The sequence below is a fragment of the Lacerta agilis genome, chromosome 8 (genome assembly GCF_009819535.1).
Source record: "Lacerta agilis isolate rLacAgi1 chromosome 8, rLacAgi1.pri, whole genome shotgun sequence".
NCBI classification, from domain to species: Eukaryota; Metazoa; Chordata; class Lepidosauria; order Squamata; family Lacertidae; genus Lacerta; species Lacerta agilis.
The window spans coordinates 30,655,892-30,674,002 of record NC_046319.1 but is presented as its reverse complement, the minus strand read 5'-3'; the positions used below and the strand labels follow the sequence as shown (position 1 = coordinate 30,674,002).

Sequence of the window (18,111 nt, the reverse complement as noted above, 5' to 3'; positions counted from 1 at the left end):
TTACTCCAGCCGTTTTGCCGACTCCTTTTGCACATGTATGGGTGTCCTTTGGTGAGCATGAACAACTGAATACTTCTAAGTACAACCCATTACAGAACTTGCTGACAAAGTGATGATCTCCTGGTATGGCCGACGTCAAAAGACCTAGAAAGTGTGTACGTATTTAAAGTATTGATTCACTCACTTGCTGCCTCTTTTCAATCTTCAGCTTCATTTGGACTTGGATGCACTTTAAAGTATATCTGTACAGATCCCACGAGGCATCCTGCATCTGATGCTTGTGGAATGCACCCATCAGGTTACCACAGAGAAAAATGAAAGCATTGGCAAGCACCTGAGGAAATAAATAAAATGCCCCAACATCACAAACTCAAAATTTTATAAGCAAAATAACCTGTGAACTTTATTAAGGCTAAATCAGCTCATTTTCTGTTCTCTTGCCCAGCACTTGACAAGAGACTCCTGGCCCAAGTTTCATTACCCAGTCAATATAACTGCACATTATATGTATGTTTCCATATTCCTGCACCAGCTGCTGTTTCCCCCAAAGTTAGCTAGACATCATGGGGTTATTTTGTTTTACGTACTTGGATGTATCAACGTGGTGCTACGTGGTCTAATAGCACAAGGGGGAGCAACAAACCATGGTTCCTGGCTTAGTGGTATGTCCTAACTAGGAATCATGATTCGTTTTGCTCCAAACAAACTATGATGTGAAGACAAGGTTTGTTCTTGGTTTACCAGTCATGGTTTGCTTCAGTGGACCAGAGAACATGACCTCAAATGCTGATCTCAATGTTCGAGCGGGCTAATACTGGTGCAGGCCTTATTCAGATAATCTGGAAACATACGTAAAGCTAGTTCATAAAGGAAGTGTGAGTGATCCTTCAAAATCAGGGGTGAGGACCCTTCTCTTGCTAGCAAGCCAGATCCTTATGTCCCCATCCCAGCTGGGTCAAATCTAACAGGTGGGTGGGACCATCCCTCATCTGATATCACTGTAGAATCAGGCGATGCTGCACTTCGAAGTCCCATTGCCGGGACTTCAAAGTGTAGCATGAGCTGTTTGAAAACCCTTTTGCAAACATCCCTGCACTGCTCTTTGAAGCCTCTGGTTTTCACAGGTTCAAGGAGCAGTGCTAAGAGGAAGAAGAGGTACCTAAGACTCTGGAGAGCTGCTGCCAAGCAGAGTAGACAATACTGGCTATGTAGACAGTCTGATCTGATATAAAGAAACTTCATGAGTTGCTTCCTAGATAAGCCTCCCCCCCCCACCAACAAATACACACAAACACACAGGCGAGGCGTTGATCTTGGAATATGAAAGAATCAGCGAAGATCAGCTGACTCAATAATGCCGCTACCCATCAAACAAAGACCCTGAAAAGTTTTGAATGTGGATAGTGACATACTATTCCAACAAGTACCGGTAGGCTTGCAGAAAATATCAAGACGGTCTCCCCACAATTTTGCATTTTAGGATTTTTCTGTCTTACTTCTGTGATATATTGTAATCAGAACTACCTGCTCCATGTGCCAAACCTTAATCTTTCAATATCTGTAGGGTGATGTAATTTTTTCACCCCATTTGAACCTGAAACAAAAAAAACTTCTACTCTCTTCCTTGACTGGCTATAAAAGGCAAAGTTTATTTCCTTTTAACAATCCCTTTGTACAAAAGGTGTGCTTCCTCTTGAATTCAGGTACGAATGCAACACTCATTTAGAAACTGTGAAAGAGATAGTGCTTGTTCAGTTGAAAGGGGAGCAATGGGGAGAAAATTAATGAGTGTATAGGCAAGCACTTGTGATGGTGAACAGTCAGGCAGCAAGAGCACTGCTTTGAGAAGGACCATGATTTAATAGCCAATATTAGCAAAGTGAAGCAACATCCAAGCCTAAGGAAATTAACTCATCTACTACAGTATTCTGATGAAGCTCCAATATATACACTGTAACTGAGGCAAAAAAGAAATTACGTATTTTAATAACTTGGGCAGGTTCTCTCCCCACCCCCTTTTTTATGCCGTTAGCAAAGGGGGAAATTAACCAACAAGGAAACAAAAGACATAGCAAATATTACAAAGGAAGAGTTAATTACATAAAAGCCTGCTTGATCTGGCCAATGGCCCATCTAGTCCAGCATCTTGTTCTTACAGCGGCCAACCAGATGCCTGTAGGAAATCCACAAGCAGAACCCGAGCACAACAGCCCTCTCCCTTCCTACAGTTTCCAGCAGCTTGTATTCAGAAGCACTGCTGCCTCCAACTGTGTGAGCAGAGCAGAGCCATTGTGGCCAGTAGCCATCAATAGCTTTATCCTCCAATTTGTCTAATTCTCTTTCAAAGTCATCCAAGTTGGTGGCCACCATTGCCTCCTTGTTCCATCTTTTGAACAACTTTTTTCTCTTTTTGCAAGCCAGGATAAACCATAAACTGTAAAAGCGTCCTTGGCATAAAGGAGGAGGACAGGCTACTAATAGCTGGGTCCATTTTGCATATCCAGACTGCAGGTTTCTCAGCAATGGTAGCTACAGAATTTTGAATGCAAAGCCTTTGGAATATCCCCTAGAACAGCTAGGGGGGGAAGATGACAGAGTTACACATAGGATTTCTCATTTATGGATTTTGCTAGCACCCAGTAACTAACTATGAGACCAGAAAGGAATTTTCCTCCAGGCAAGTCAAACTGGCTAGCAACTCAAGTGGAAGGTTGGTTTTGTTGTGGTGGTGGTGGTGGTGGTGGGGTGTGTGTGTGCATGCGCATATCTTGGCTCTCTTTCACAAGTCATCCTAAGCTGTCTGGTTTGAACCTGCCTTCTTTGCTGGTGGTACACATTGCCTAATTCACGTAGGTTGACTGGAGGGGCTGTGAAACGGACAGTTCCTGCCTTCAGTCAAAGGGTTGGCAACAGGGAGTAGACTGGTGTACTTTTAGCACTCAAGCAGGCAGGAATTAGCAACATGTGCCAATTGTTATTAATCTAGATAATACATTAAGTTGTCAAATAACATTCATCATTTGTGATTTACAGTTTCGTAGGGAGAACATGCTACAGGTTTTAATTCTTCTCTTCCTCTCCAGTTTACAGAACTACGATGGGGATAAATTTAAATCCCCTAAAAGCATTTTTTAAAAAACCCAAGCATTTCCATCACTGTCACTCTGGCTCAGTTCAAACATCATGCCCAACCATGGTTTGCACAAATAGTGCTGCGAAGTTCAAAACATGGTTTAAAAATAACCCTTCTGGATCAAGCCAAAGGCTAATTTAGCCCAGCATCCTGCTTTTGACAGCAACAAGTCAGGTGCCTTTCAAAAACCAAGGACCAGGAAATGAGGGGAATAACCCTCTGCCACTGATGTTCCCCAGAAAATGAGGTTCAGATACACACTGCCTCTGATGCTGAAGGAGGCATATAGCCATCATGATGAGTAGCAATGTATAGCTTCCCCTTAACTTTTGGAAATTATAGCTTCCTTAACTTTGGGAAATTACGCTTTTGGAAGCTCATCTGTGGTGCCGCCCCTGCCCCCAATTTATGTAGTTACAGCTGGTGCCATCTCTTTTTGCTTTTCAACAGGAGCTGAAAACATGGTTGTTTACATAGGCATTTACAGGATGTTAGCGTCTAGACTGAGTGCTTGCTTTACCTGCCCACTGTTTTACTGTGATTATGTTGATTGTACCCTGTTGTCACTGGGATCACTTGTGATGAAGGTCCAGTGAGAAATCTTCAGTGGATAAATACATTTAAAACTGCTTTCTTGGTTTTCTCTCTCTCTCAGCACTCTACTTCACTCGTTTACTCTTCACAAGTTTACTGTGCCTTCGGTAGCCTCTGAAGGCAGAGTGGTGGTCACAACCATGGTTTGTCAATCCACACATCATGCCAAAACTTAGTTGGTTAGTCACCCATGGATTCCAACACTTGTTGGCCAACTGAAAAGCATGGTTTGGCAATTCTGACATCACTGCAATCCATAGTTTAATGTCCTTTCATGATTTCTGAACCAATCCTGAGCGTAAGACTATGCAAGATCTGGCCATTGGTGTGGGGTGGAATCCCCCCCCCCCTTGTGCTTTCTTTTTACCGTTTAGAGTGTCCCATTGCTTAAGATCAAGAGTAACAATGAATGGATTTCAATGGTAAATACAAAATTTGGTAAGCTTATCGGTTTCAAAATTTTGTTACTTTGCTTACTAAAATAAACATGTTGAATTAGATCACCCTATGTTGTGAACTGCAAAATCTGTGCAAATTATCCAAATTTTCAAAGGAATATTTTCCATATTCCCCCCCCCCCCTGGAAAACCAGCATGACTGGCTCTGGCCTGTTGTTAGCAAATCAAAGAAGCAACTCTGACAGCAAAACAAGAAGGATCAATATATTAGTGTAGTCAAGCAAAAATCCCACACTCCACTTTGTAACCACAACATTTTAACCGTTAAACAATTCTTACAGCCATTCAGATGTTGGCTTATTCTAAGTGCTTTCTGCCACTTTAACTCTGCAGGGGCGATGTTGGTAGACTTAAGACTGAGTCAATTTGTGGTTACTAACAACTATAAAGGAAAATGTTTTATTTTATTTGATCTCATGTTTCCTCTAAATCCCGGAATGACTATACAATGAATGGGCTGGAGAAAACTTTTAAACAAATGAGTACATGCATTTAGCGGTTTGGTGATGTATTTGGTTTTAGAAGAAAAATCACATCATTCTCCAGGTTTGAGATCCAGCCAAAACATTGACCATGGAACTTGAAGAAAGCTTATAGAAAGCATTCAAAGCTGAACTAGTCCACAGTTGCCCATCCAGGCCACATTAAGCAATATGTGAATTTCTCACATATGAACTGTGTATGAATACATGTAACAGTAACCAGTTCTTCCTACCACATTCCACTCTCTAGTGGATTATATGTAGGCATTCAACACACACAAAAACCCACCCCCGGCTTATAAATAACCATGCACTGGCCCAGTTAAGACAAGCAAACAAGAAGAGGTATGAATGAGCTTTTTGGTCACTCATGCAAGCACTTTCTCCCTAAGTTAGGAGTGGGGAACCTTTGGCCCTCCAGACTTTGCTGAACTAAAACTCTCCATCAGTGCTAGTAGACATGGCTGATGACCAGGGGTGGTGGGAGTTATAGTTCAGCAACACCTTGAGGGCCAAACGTTCCCCATACCTGCCCTACATGATGTGCCTGAATGCAATGCAGAAGAATTCAATGTACCATAGCTTCTCAGGGCATCTGAAACAACAACCTTTGGTCCACATTATACATTTAAAGCACACAGCTTCCATCCAATAATCATGGGAACTGTAGTTTACCTCCCCCCCGAGCTACAATTTCCAGCAACCTTAGCAAACTTCAGTTTCCACAATTCTCTGGGGGAAGCCATCTGCTTTAAATGTATGGTTTGAATCTGCTACAAGTTTCAGAACAAGGCAGGATGCTTAAATGAACTATACACACCCTCAGCCTCCTCCTCACACTCCTGGCCAAATTTGGAGGTCAAACACTGTACACATGCACTGAAGCGGAAATGAAATAAGGAAAGGAAAACAGAATATGGCAGGAGATCCCATCTCAGAACTCCTACATAATGTGCAACTTAGCCCCAACATTCTCCAAATATCAGCCCCCAATATATCTTCCTGGAATTCTGACACACACACACACACACACACACACCTGCTGATTGGATCCCTGAGGACCAAATATCTTGAAATGAGGAGGAAATTGTTGTTAGAACCCATTTCTTGGAAAGACTGAAATCAATCAAATGAGATTCAGGGTGTCAAATGAGCATTTAATATAAAGGAGATGCTTCAAAATGTTCCAGTAATCAAAATTAAAAGGAAAAGTTTTCCCGATAAATTTGTTAAAGAGATTCGTTAAAGAGAAGAAAGGAGAGCAAAGTGTTAAATAGAAGGGCTTGCATCATTTCACTAAGCAGCAATCATTTGGGGAAGGAAATGGGTTACCTCACCCTTCGAGACATGACGCACACACCTCAAGTATGTGGATCCTGAATCAGAGAGGCTTTGCCCCTTTACACCCAGCTGTTTATCAGATTTCAAAAGCTACAAGACTAGACCCCTGGTGCTTGCCAAGCAATTGTGAAAATTCACTGGCAGAGTGCAACTGGCGCACAGACCAGTGTTACAAAGCCATGAGAATTTCTCTTTCCTTTTTCCAAGTAATTTAGGAACACACCCAACCCTCTTCATGAAAAGCCCAACATTCCCTCTTGGTATTTAGCGTGAATTATAACATTGTGAAGAGGATTCTGGATTGCCCAGCAGGAAACATATTGCTTTAATGAAAAAAATAATTTAAAAAATGAGATACAAATGCAGGACTTGTGCACTCTTTCTACACTTCACAATCTGCTTCCCAAAACAATTTTACTGTCACTTCAGGTAAAAAAATTCAGTGGGTGCGATTCAATTCAACAGGTGCATGATTAAACCTTCTGTACTCTGTGCCCAAATTCTGAAACCCTGACAGACACAGACACACCAGAAAAAAAGTGTTTTACAGCCTGACTTCCTAGACTGGTATTTGTTTTACAGCTTGATAAATTTGTCCAAGATTCTTTCTGGCTCCTGAAAAGAATGCCACCAGCTTTATGAAGCCAACAAATGGGAAACAGCCAATATCCACATGGAAGAACAACAAAGAATAAATATACACCCAGAAAGCAACACACTATATCCCAAGACAACAGAAAAACACAACACAGCTATTTCTAACTACCACTTATTCTTCTAACATACAAGACCAAATGTGAATATAAAGTTGTGTTTTAATTGCTTAACTAAACTGACTAAAAACATTTTGATCGACTTAAAAGGCAGCCCAGTTAAACTGCGGAAGTCCTTATGAAACCTCTTCTAAGATTATATGGGCTATGACACACATGTGCATTGGGCTATGACACACATGTGCACTGATAACATGTGCATTGACAACAAAGTATTCTTCTTGCTTCTGAAATTTTGTGTTTTGCTAAATCAAAGTTTTAACCCCTACGGACCACCTGAAAATTGCTGAGAGCCTCAGCAATTGTATTTATCCTATTTATTTACATCCTTCAAGGAGCTCAATGGTTCCCTCTCCCTTCTCATTTAATCCTCGCAGAAACACTGTGAGGTAGGTTAGGTTGAGAGGGAGTGACTGGCCCAAGTTCACCCAGTGAGCTTCAAGGCTGAGTGGGAATTTGAACCCCGGTCTCCCAGGTCCTACTCCAGCACTCTAATCATCCCACCACATGGGCAATGGACCACAATGACTTTTCAGCCAGTTGTAGCATTTGTTAACATCTAATCCAGCATCCTGTTCTCACGGTGGAGCACTAGATGCCAGTGGGAAACGCACAAGCAGGAAAAGAGCACCACAGCACTCTCCCCTCCTGTGGTTTCCAGCAACTGACATTCAGAAGTACTGCTGCCTCCCAACTGTGGAGGCAAAGCATAGCCAACATGGCTAGTAGCCATTAAGGGAATCAAGAGCCCTCTCTGTGAATTTCTCTAATCCTCTTTTAAAGTCATCAAGGTTGGTGGCCATCACTGCCTCCTGTGGAAGTGAGTTCCATAGTTTAACTATGCGCTGCATGGATAAGTACTTTAGTTCCCCTGTCTTGAATCTTCCAGTGTTGAGCTCCACTGGATGTACACATGTTGCAATCACATATACAAACCTTTGCCTTACCTGACGTGGAAGAGTATGATGGTCCTGTTTGTTTTGCGCTACAGCGATGCTCAGGACTACAATATGGGAGAGTGCTGAAACGCCGCTGACAATCACAGCATCTCTCATTCCCAAGGGGAACATGGTATAAGCCGTGAAGATGATGAACAGAAAGAATGGCACCTGTCAAAAAGAAACAAGATCCTTGATGTTTTCCAAGCACCTGTCAAAAATTACTGAACAGATGATAGGTTTCGAGAGAACAACGGAAGCTGTGGAGGAACCAGTACTCAAAAATGCTTTCAGGGAACTGTGTAAGAACAGCACAACTTCCACTTCTATAAATGGGTTAGTGAAACCACTGTGTTTCCCTAAGTAACATAGGTAAAGGGCAAGTACAGGACAACAACCAATAAACTGGGACACAACTCCAGCAAGACAGAGGTACAGACGAAGGGTACTTCATCTATCTGAGGAGTTAGAATTCTGGATAGCATTGCATTCCATCCGGTTATTCTAGATAGATACTTTATTGTCATTGTACGTAGTACAACGAAATTGAATGCCATCCCACATTTACAGCCACATATTTGCATTTATACATTTACAACCATACATACACATACATACCATCCATCACGACTCCCCAAAGATCATATCATTTGGTTACAGCATTTAAAATAGTTATAGCTCTTGGATAAAAACTGTTTTTTAGTCTATTAGTTCTTGATTTAATGGTTCTGTATCTCTTGCCCGAAGGCAACCGTGCAAACACACTATATCCAGGATGAGATGAATCCTGTAAAATGTTGTTTGCTTTTTTAAGACAATGGGAGCTATATAGTTCGTCCAAAGATGGGAGAGGATGACTGATAAACTTTTGGGCTGTGGTTATGACCTTCTGGAGCATTTTCCTGTCGGTGACTGTGCAACTGGCAAACCAAGCGCAGATACAGTATGTAAGAATGCTCTCTATGCTGCCTCGATAGAAGGACACCAGCAGTCTCTCACTCAGATTGTTCTTCTTTAAAAGTCTGAGGAAATAAAGCCTCTGCTGGGCCTTCTTTACCAGAGCAATGGTATTAGCGCTCCAGGTCATACCCTGCTCGATAGTAACACTTCTTCTGATTTAATGGGTGGTGTAATGGGTGGCCAAAGTATCTCACTGCACAGGGGGGGGGGGAATGGGGACTTGCCTCCCCTCTTACCCCACTCTCCCATCTTCTCTCCAAATATCCAGAGAGATGTCTCCTTTTACCACACCCAGGCATATACAGGAATGTTTTGTACATGCCCATTGCAGTCAATCAATCAAATCTTCGTGCCTGCTCTTTCCTCTCCCTCCCTTCCTTTCTCTCTCCAGTTTAATGAAATGTTTCTCCGAGGCACACCCACATCTATAACTCTCAATGGTGCCCCTAATTGCTCATAATCAAAGCAGCATTAATTTTGCAAATAGATGTCATAATTAAATGACCCCCCCCCCACTGCAGGTGATTAGCCATGTCTATTTGCATAATGAGCAGTGTCTGGGGATATTCAGACAGCCCCAGATTTGAAGGCAGTTGTGTTTTGTTTTAAAACATGCATTTTTAAATGAATACAGCAGAAACACATCCCTTCCCAGAGCCAGTGGGCCGAATAGTTGGACTTAAGACTAGAATATTTGGACTAGAGAAACCCAGGTTGCAATCCCTGCTCACCCATGAGGCTCACTGGGTGACCTTTCATCCATGGCTCATGGGAGAGGTTAGATGAAGACATATGTAAAGGTAAAGGGACCCCTGACCATTAGGTCTGGTCACATACAACTCTGGGGTTGCAGCGCTCATCTCACTTTACTGGCAGAGGGAGCCAGTGTACTGCTTCCAGGTCATGTGGCCAGCATGACTAAGCCGCTTCTGGCAAACCAGAGCAGCGCACGGAAACGCTGTCTACCTTCCCACCAGAGCGGTACCTATTTATCTACTTGCACTGCATGCTTTCGAACTGCTAGGTTGGCAGGAGCTGGGACTGAGCAACAGGAGCTCACCCCGTCGCGGGAATTCGAACCCCCGACCTTCTGATTGGCAAGCCCTAGGCTCTGTGGTTTAACCCACAGTGGCTTAAAAAGCACATTCAAAATACAGTCCCCATGCCAAGCAGAATCCTGGAAACTGTAGTGTACCCTCTTCACCAAGCTACGTTTCTCAGCACCCTAAACGAACTACAGTTTCCATGACTCTTTGGGGGAATGTGCTTTGAAGATATGGGGTGCATACAGCCCAAGATTTTGGAGGAAGCCTGATAAGGAACCCTATTCAATGCCGTGAGCAGCTTGGAGGAAGGAGTAGATGACAGATCAATAGATAAAAAATAAAATACCTGTTCCCATGCAGCAAGTTGAAGAGTCTTCCCTGCGGCAAAAATAGAGACATATCCTATGGCCAGCAAGCAGATCCAAATCACAACAGCAAACAATTTCAGCCGACACCAAAAGAAGTATTCGAAATAAACCAGAACGTACATGACTATGAAAATTATGAGTGCTGTGCCGACTGTAATAAGGTAGGCAAGATGATCTCCCGGTGGCTGCTAAAAAATAAAACAAAAGTCACCAAAACAACAACACCAAACCACAGACTTATGCATGTGCTCATTCTTCCATAGCACAATCTCCCAAAAAGCTAAACTTTTAAAAGCATCAGAACATCATAAACTAAAGCACACTAGCAACACAAGAAGTTCCCTTTGTCTGACCTGGTACATATGATCATCTACCCTAGGAGCAGAGAACCCTCTCTGTATGTTTTTGGGACTACAGTTCCCATCATTCCTGGTCACAAGGGAAGGAATTTGTTTCAGTTCGAGCCAATGAAATTTGAACTTTCCAAAACAATATGTGAACCAAAACATAGTTATCCTCCAAAATCCATCCTTATCCAAATTCTGTGATGCAGTTATCCAGCCAACCAGTGTTTACAAATATATGCATATATAACGGGAAAGCATGAGAAAATGAAGATATCAGTGCAAATAGCATACAAAACTGCACTATTTTATAGGAAATTGCTTTTAAAAATGCGCACTTTAGTCAAAATTGCATATAAAAATATGTCTATTAGGGAGAAGTACACACTTAAATGCTGTTGAATTTCATATGGATTTTTTTATTTATTTAAAAATTCCAAATTGCTTCAAAATGTGGATTGAATATTGAAAAAATGAGAAACTGGGAGATCCTTCCATTTCTGCTTTGCAACTTTTAAACTGGAAATCTCACTGGCTCTGTTAATACAGCTCAGAACCTATCAGGGACGTCTTAGCCATTGAGGCTACCGGCGCAAGGCGCCATGGCACCACGGCCTGAGGAGGGCACCTGTGCCCTCCAGCCCCGCTGGCAGCGCCGCTCTCGCCCACCTCTTCTCGGGCTGCGGACACAGGGAGGCCATCAGTGAGCCTCCCATCAGTGCTGCAGCCAGGGCTCCCTGGACGGCAGCGCCATGCTGCCACTTCGGCCGAGCAGGCGGAGGCGGAGCACAGTTGGCAGAGTCCCCACCCGCCCCTCCGTGCCTTCCGGCTGCCCACTGCACCTGGCCCTGCCCAGCAGAGCGCAAGGGGCGCTGGAGGGATCTTCGCGCCAGGGCGCTGGATTTACTTAAGACGGTTCTGGAACCTATCCCCCACTGCCAGGATAAAAGGAACAAAACCTCACATTGTATAAATACTTCAAGTATTCACAACTTGGTATTCACAAGCAATCTGGTAACAATTAAGACTCTAAAGCTCCTTAGAAATGTGCAGCACCTTAGCAAATCCTCCTTCTCCCCCTGTGTACATGGAACAGAAGTTTCCGGCATTGATCTCAGTTTTTCTAGGTGTTTTTGGCTGCTATGAACAAATGCACACTGTCCTGAACTAGCGCAACTGGAAAATGAAGCATCTGGTGCCCCTCTTACTACAGATCCCTTTTATAACCTAGAGCAATTTACTTCATGGCTTCATTCCAGAGCCCGAAGAGCAAGAACAGAGGCATCTATATCTACTCACATGCTGGGTGAGGAGAACGACGATGAGGGTTGCACAATAGGCAATGACAATGAAGAGAAGGAAGAAGAGGAGGGGATGCTGTTGGCTTGAGTAGCGGTACTTCTCGTACAAAGGGTCTGTTATCTTGCAGCCTTCATTCTCGTTGAAGAAGTATTTGCCTTTCGCTGGCATCTTAATTCTGGCTGGGCCACGGTGGTGCCTCTCCCCCTCGTGATAGGCAGGGCAGGTCTGCGCTGCTCCAAATAGCCACCTCCAGTCAAGTAGCTGCTGGGTCTGCCTTGTTTGGCCACATCAACAGACTTGCGCTCTGCGCTCGCATCTCTTCTTATAAGCATCAAGTCCTCCAGATCTCAGCATAAATTGGAAGAGAAGCACCCTCCTCCTCCTCCGCTCCCAAGCCATGTGCTACTCATCAACAGTTCCACACATGGTGTCTCCCCCCCCCCTTCTTCCAGACTTGATTGCTATTTGTGTTGCGGATAGGAGGCTGCTTCTATTTCGCCGTGTTCATTCAAACATCTTGCACAAGCTGTCAGTTATTCCCTCAGATTACCGCTTTGTGGGGCAAACTGCAGAGGAAAGACAGAGAGAGATAGGGTTTTGTGCATTTTTAAAAGTGTTTCAGTACAGCAGGTGCGTCTTTGTCTAAGAAGAGTGCATGTTCCTCAGCCCCAATAAAGTAAATATTATTTAACAACAAGGGCAAAACACACACACCTTTTCTCCTCTCAGGATGAGTGAGTCACAACAATGATCCCTTTAAACACGATGCTCATCTTATGGTAACAAAATACCGTACTGTAACACTGTTGTCAGCGAATGGTTATTACTCAACCATTTTTCTCCTGCAATATTCAGTATTGTAGTCCTTTTCATTCATCCTGCCATTATCCACCCCCACCCGCTCCAAGTACATTGTTAAAAGGTTCATGGGAAATATTAGAGCAGCTTTGTATTTAACAAGTCACCCAGTAGTCACAGGCAACCAGCAATTCCACGCACGCAAGGGATTAGATTGGTCTCAACTAGGGCCAGGGCCTTTTCAGTACTGGCCCCGACTTGGTGGAATGCTCTGTCACAAGAGACCGGGCTACAGGATTTGACATCTTTTTGCAGGGCCTGCAAGATGGAGCTGTTCCGCCTGGCCTTTGGGTTGGACTCAGTCTGACCCTTATGTTTCCCTCCCCTTATGGTTGTGATTTATGGGCTACTACTAAAATGAGGCTGCATTTTAAATTGTATATTAACCCGTATTTTAATTAACTGTTTTTTCTTTCTTTTACATTTTATTGTAATTTTATTGGTGTTAGCTGCCCTGAGCCCGGTTCTGGCCGGGGTATATATATATATATATATATATATTAAGGACACAAGAAGGGCCAACTGGATCAGGCCAGTGGCCCATCTAGTCCAGCATCCTGTTCTCACAGTGGCCAACCAGATGCCCATGGGAACCCCTTAAGCAGGACCCGAGCACAGGAGCCTTCTCCCCTCCTGTGGTTTCCAGCAACTGGTATTCAGAGGAAAGTTGGACCAAGGCAAATAGGTAAACAGGTAAGCAAGTAGGTAAGTGGAGGAAGAAATTGATCATTCCATCCCTCCTCCACTTGGTGACCATGCTGGCCAAGGAGGAAGGATCAACCATGACAAGCAAATTGGTAGAAGAGGAATGTCCTCCACCAATTTGCTTGACTGAAGGCAAATATTTTCACTAGCCGACTTAAGAAGCTTGTAGCCTGCTAGCTGTGGAACATGCTTCTTTTCTTCCTCTGCAGCCAGAATGAAGAAGGGGGGAAACTTTGTGGTGAGTTCCAAGGCTGTATTAGAGATGTCACCTGGTTAAAGAAATTTTGGCTGTGGTTTTAAGTCTATCCATTAATGTCTCTCTGTGTGTTGAAACAATAGTTTCGAATCAACGAAATGATTATTTTGGATGGTGTGTCATAGCAGACATAATCAATGAAAAGGCATTTATCCTGTGTTCAAGAGAGGGGAGGATGCCTCTTCTGAGATGGGGCATTCCATCTGCAGTTTTTCTAGTGTACTGTTTATAAGTATTAGTATTTGGTAGAGAAAACTAATACGCATTGATTAAACTAAACTTAAATAACCGTTGAAGCCCTAGAAAGTATATTTATTTTGTTTTGATATTTCTATACTGTCCAGCCAACTGTGTCCTCACAACAGTTCACAATTTCATACTTTAACTATCCAGTTCTGTACTAGAAATTTAGGGGACGGACACTCTCTCTTCTATGGGATTAGCATTTAGTTCTAGGGCCCAATTCAAAGTACCCATGTTAGTGTTTATAGCCCTAAATGAATCAGGCTGTGAATACCTGAAAGACCACCTCCTTCCCTACAGATGTCCTCAGGTGCTAAGACTGGTAGAGGGGCCCCTCTTGCTAGTTCCTCTACCCTCAGATGATGGCAGCCTGGGAGGAGGCAGTCTCTGGTGGCCCCAAAGTTGTGGAATTCTCTCCTCACAGAGGTTTGTCCGGTACCTTCATTATACAAATTTCAGCAAATGCTGAAAACACACTTCTTGACCCTGGCTTTTGAAACAACAAACAACAACAACAGCATTTTTATTATTTATACCCCGTCCATCTGGCTGAGCTGTCCCAGCTACTCTGGGAGGCTTCCAACACATATAAAAACATAATAAAACATCAGACATTAAAAACTTCCCGAGATATTTAGGACCCACCTCATTTATGTGATTGCAGGTTGATTTAAACTGTTTCTAACGTTGTGTTTTAATTGGTATAATCAACCCTGGAACCTTAAAGGCTGGGTAATTATTAGTAATAATGAGACATCTGAGGGGATATTTCTAGTACTACTTCCATTTACATAGTGAGCGAACTGAGGTTTACCTAAAGTTACCCTGCAGTTCATAACAAACCATCCCTGTACACAAAATACGAGGGGCTGGCCCCACTGGGTCTTACTCCCAAGAAAGCATGCACAGGATTGTGGCCTACAGCACATTAAAATATTGAACCTAGTTCCTAGTCCACTAACAGTATTGTACTCTGACTGTAATTCTCTCCAGAATTAACATACATGTGCAGTTGACTCACAAGCCTAAAACCAGGATGGGTGGGGTTTCCCCCCCCCAAACACAGCTGTACCAGACATGAATAGCCAGACTTGGGGGAAAAACCCAAAATATAAAACCTGAAGCTGACGGATGCAAACACTGGGATGCAAACACTGGGAGCAAAATTACTTCCATGGCAACAGCAGTATTACACGAACAATGGACAATGAACAAATTACGGTTCTCTAATGGCTTTCAAAAGTGGGCCAATATATGAAATCCAGTATCAGGAAAGACTTCCTATAGGAAATAAGTGAACTATAGGGAGGGGGCAAGGGAGAAAAGAGGGCTGAGCATGTCTCGGGAAGAACTTGAGGACTTGGTATTGTAACTGCAGCTGCTTTGCTACAAAACATCCATCTCCATGGCACCCCTTGGCTCCAATTCAATAGGAAGAGAGCCCCAGAAGAAAACGGGTAAGCAAAACCAGATGTAGGCCAGTTATCTGCCAGTGATAAAATGGTTACTTAAAATATACAGGAGTACACAATGAGCCCTGCTGAGGGTAGCAATGGTACCCAACAGGGCAAGTCCTAAAGGCTGAACCAATTGTTCTGAGGTTTAACTGAAAACAAAAGATCTTGGTCAGGACCCAGAAACCTAGTCTATGTGCACACAAAGATTTGGTCAGTGGCGTTTTTGGCTCCCTCTTCCTCCCTGAATAATGAGCTCTCATCCCGGAGTGCCCTTCAGATGTGGCTGGATTTCAACTCTCATCGCCCCTACCTAGAATGGTCAATGATGTGTGATGGGAGCCCTGTTCCCCCTCCCAGAATGGTTTAACAATCCATTCCCTCCTTCACAGGGAACTCTGAGAACTGTAGATCTGTGAAGGCAATAAGGGTCCCTTAAAAACTCTCAGCACCCTTAGTAGACCACAGCTTCTTTGGGGGAAGCCATGACTGCTTAAAGTGGTATCATAGCGCTTTTCAAAGTGGGATGGTGTGGATGCGGCCATGCACCCTGGATGTGTGTGGGGTCTCGGCATTAATCCTGGCATGTCTGGAGAGAAGAATCCCACACATGCATGTGTCTACTTCCTCCTCTGAAACAAATGAAGCTGTTACAGACAGAAGCACTTCCTGCTGTTCGGAGCTTCTTGACCTCAGACCATAGGAGTCCACACAACAGCTATTTATAACGAAGCAAGGATGAAGCAGCCTGTACAGGGAGGGAGTTACCCGACTTGGTGAAATGTTTTGACATTTGATTAAAGCAAAGCCTTACTGACCTTCAGCAATTAAAAAAAAAGCCTTGATCTCCTTACAATGCCTTGTTTTTAGTTACCCAAAGGCTCATTTATCAACACTAAATTGAAAAGATGAAAGTAAGAGGCCTCCTTTGCCTCCGTCTCTGGGAAAAGCCTCTTCCGCCCCCCTTCACTCTTGACTCCTGCACCTGGGCACTCAAATAAGCAGTCCTACAATAGGCAAGGACAGATAATTAAGCAGGCTGATTTCATACTTGAAAACAGGGATGGGGAACCTTTTTTGGCCCTGGTGGGAAAGATCTTTATCTTCTCCCCATCAGGCGAATGACAAGTGGGTGGTCCCACCCATCTGTCACAGTTGGCCAGTTGGGTGCAGAGGGAGACAGTGACCAAGCAGGACTGAACTCTCGAGAACCCATCAGCTGAGCTTCTCAAGGGAAGTCTCAGAGGCGGAGTTCACACATTACAGTAAACCATGATTAGCAGCTTACCATGAGAACCAGTGAGGTGGATATAGTGGTTGGGAGCAATGGGCTAGGACCTGGGAGCCCAGGGTTCAAGTCCCCACTCAGCCATGAAGCCTACTGGGTAACCTGGGGCCGTTCATCTCTCAGCCTAAGCTGCATCACAGGACAGTTGTGTGAGGGTAAGATGGAAAACGGAAGAAGCACATGCACCAGTGCACCACCTTGAGCTTACTGGAGAAGACATGAGATGTAAACGCAGTAAACAAATAATAAATAAAGCGAAGAAGGAGCAGGCTGCCATGAAGCTTGGCTTAGTGTACCACCTGAATCAAGGCTGTGGCTTCGAGTTTCTCCCTAATGAGCCATGACCAGAAAGAAAGAACAAACCTTGGACTCAGGGTTGTACTTTTTCTTAACCCAGGGAACAAAACCCTCAGTAAAACCAATCAATTGATTTTCCTGCAATTAAATATACAAGTATTCTTGCACCACAGGGAGCCGTCATATTTCAGTATGCCACTGGCCTTCTCAAGACAATTCGCCCCCACATGCCTCGTATATTTGTCAGACAAAATACAATATTCCACAAGTTTTAATTTGATTTCCAGCCCACATTTGAATCCATTTATCACACCAAATATTTCCCCCGATCAACATAACCAGCTTCTACATGACTCACGCTGAATTTGACCCTCTGTGGCCCTCTTACATAACCCTTGCAGAGTGCCCCCTTGCGGAATCACCTGTTTGTCACACACAGAACCTGTATCTTCAACACCAGGGGGGGGGGGACTTTGACTCAGTTTAAAACACAAGGCACATAAGGACACAAGATGAGCTGTGCAGCATCAGGCCAAAAGCCCATCTAGTCCAGCATTCTATTCTCATGGAGGACAAGCAGATGCCTCAATGGGAAAGTCACAAGCAACAATGCTCTCCCTACTGTGATTCCCAGCAACTGGTATTCAGAGGCACAATGCTTCGGGTAGTGGAGGTTGAACATAGCTATTGTGGCTAGTAGCCACTGGCAGCCTTATCCTCCATCCACGTTGGTGGCCATCGCTACCTCTTGTGGGAGTGAGTTCCACAGTTTAACTATGGAACCTCATCAGGGTCTTGGACATTGCTTTAGGCACAGCTGGCTTTTGACGGCAAGGCCTTGGAACCCACAAAAAAACCCCACAGAATCTCTCCTGATCCAATAAGGAAGCACTGAATGAAGAAACAGATTTTCGTTTACACAGTGGGCACATACAGGAAATATGCAAAGATTACTATGGGATGTTAAGGACTAAAAATAAATAAATAAAGTGTTGGTGCAGACACAGTAGCAGAGAAAAGCCAATCCAAATTTAACTGAAAGTAAAACAAAGAAAAGGAATTGTACTTTGCTAAGTTTAATCATTCTCGGAAAAGCAGAAGCTAACAGCTCATCTTTGCAGTCTATGGAGTAGACAGCAGGTCATCACACTTTATACCTTTTTGTATTCTTCAAATACACTGTTGATTGTCACAGGACTGGTAAAAGCAGCAGTTCTACTTGTCTCTAGGCAAAGGTTAATGCTGACCATAAAATTCTCATAGGAGCTCAA

At 43.6% G+C, this 18,111-nt stretch overlaps 1 protein-coding gene across 1 annotated transcript in view; it reads right to left on the bottom strand.

The window, feature by feature from the left end:
* ADCY7 (adenylate cyclase 7) overlaps positions 1-18,111 on the bottom strand; it is a 79,658-nt gene that overhangs the window by 34,045 nt on the left and 27,502 nt on the right. Inside the window, exons 2-5 of the mRNA XM_033156757.1 lie at positions 11,737-12,305; positions 10,072-10,281; positions 7,729-7,890; positions 185-334 (exon numbers count right to left, since the gene is read on the bottom strand). Of these exons, the coding sequence (XP_033012648.1) occupies positions 185-334; positions 7,729-7,890; positions 10,072-10,281; positions 11,737-11,907 (693 nt within the window). The 5' untranslated portion in view covers positions 11,908-12,305. The remainder of the gene's footprint in view (positions 1-184; positions 335-7,728; positions 7,891-10,071; positions 10,282-11,736; positions 12,306-18,111) is intronic.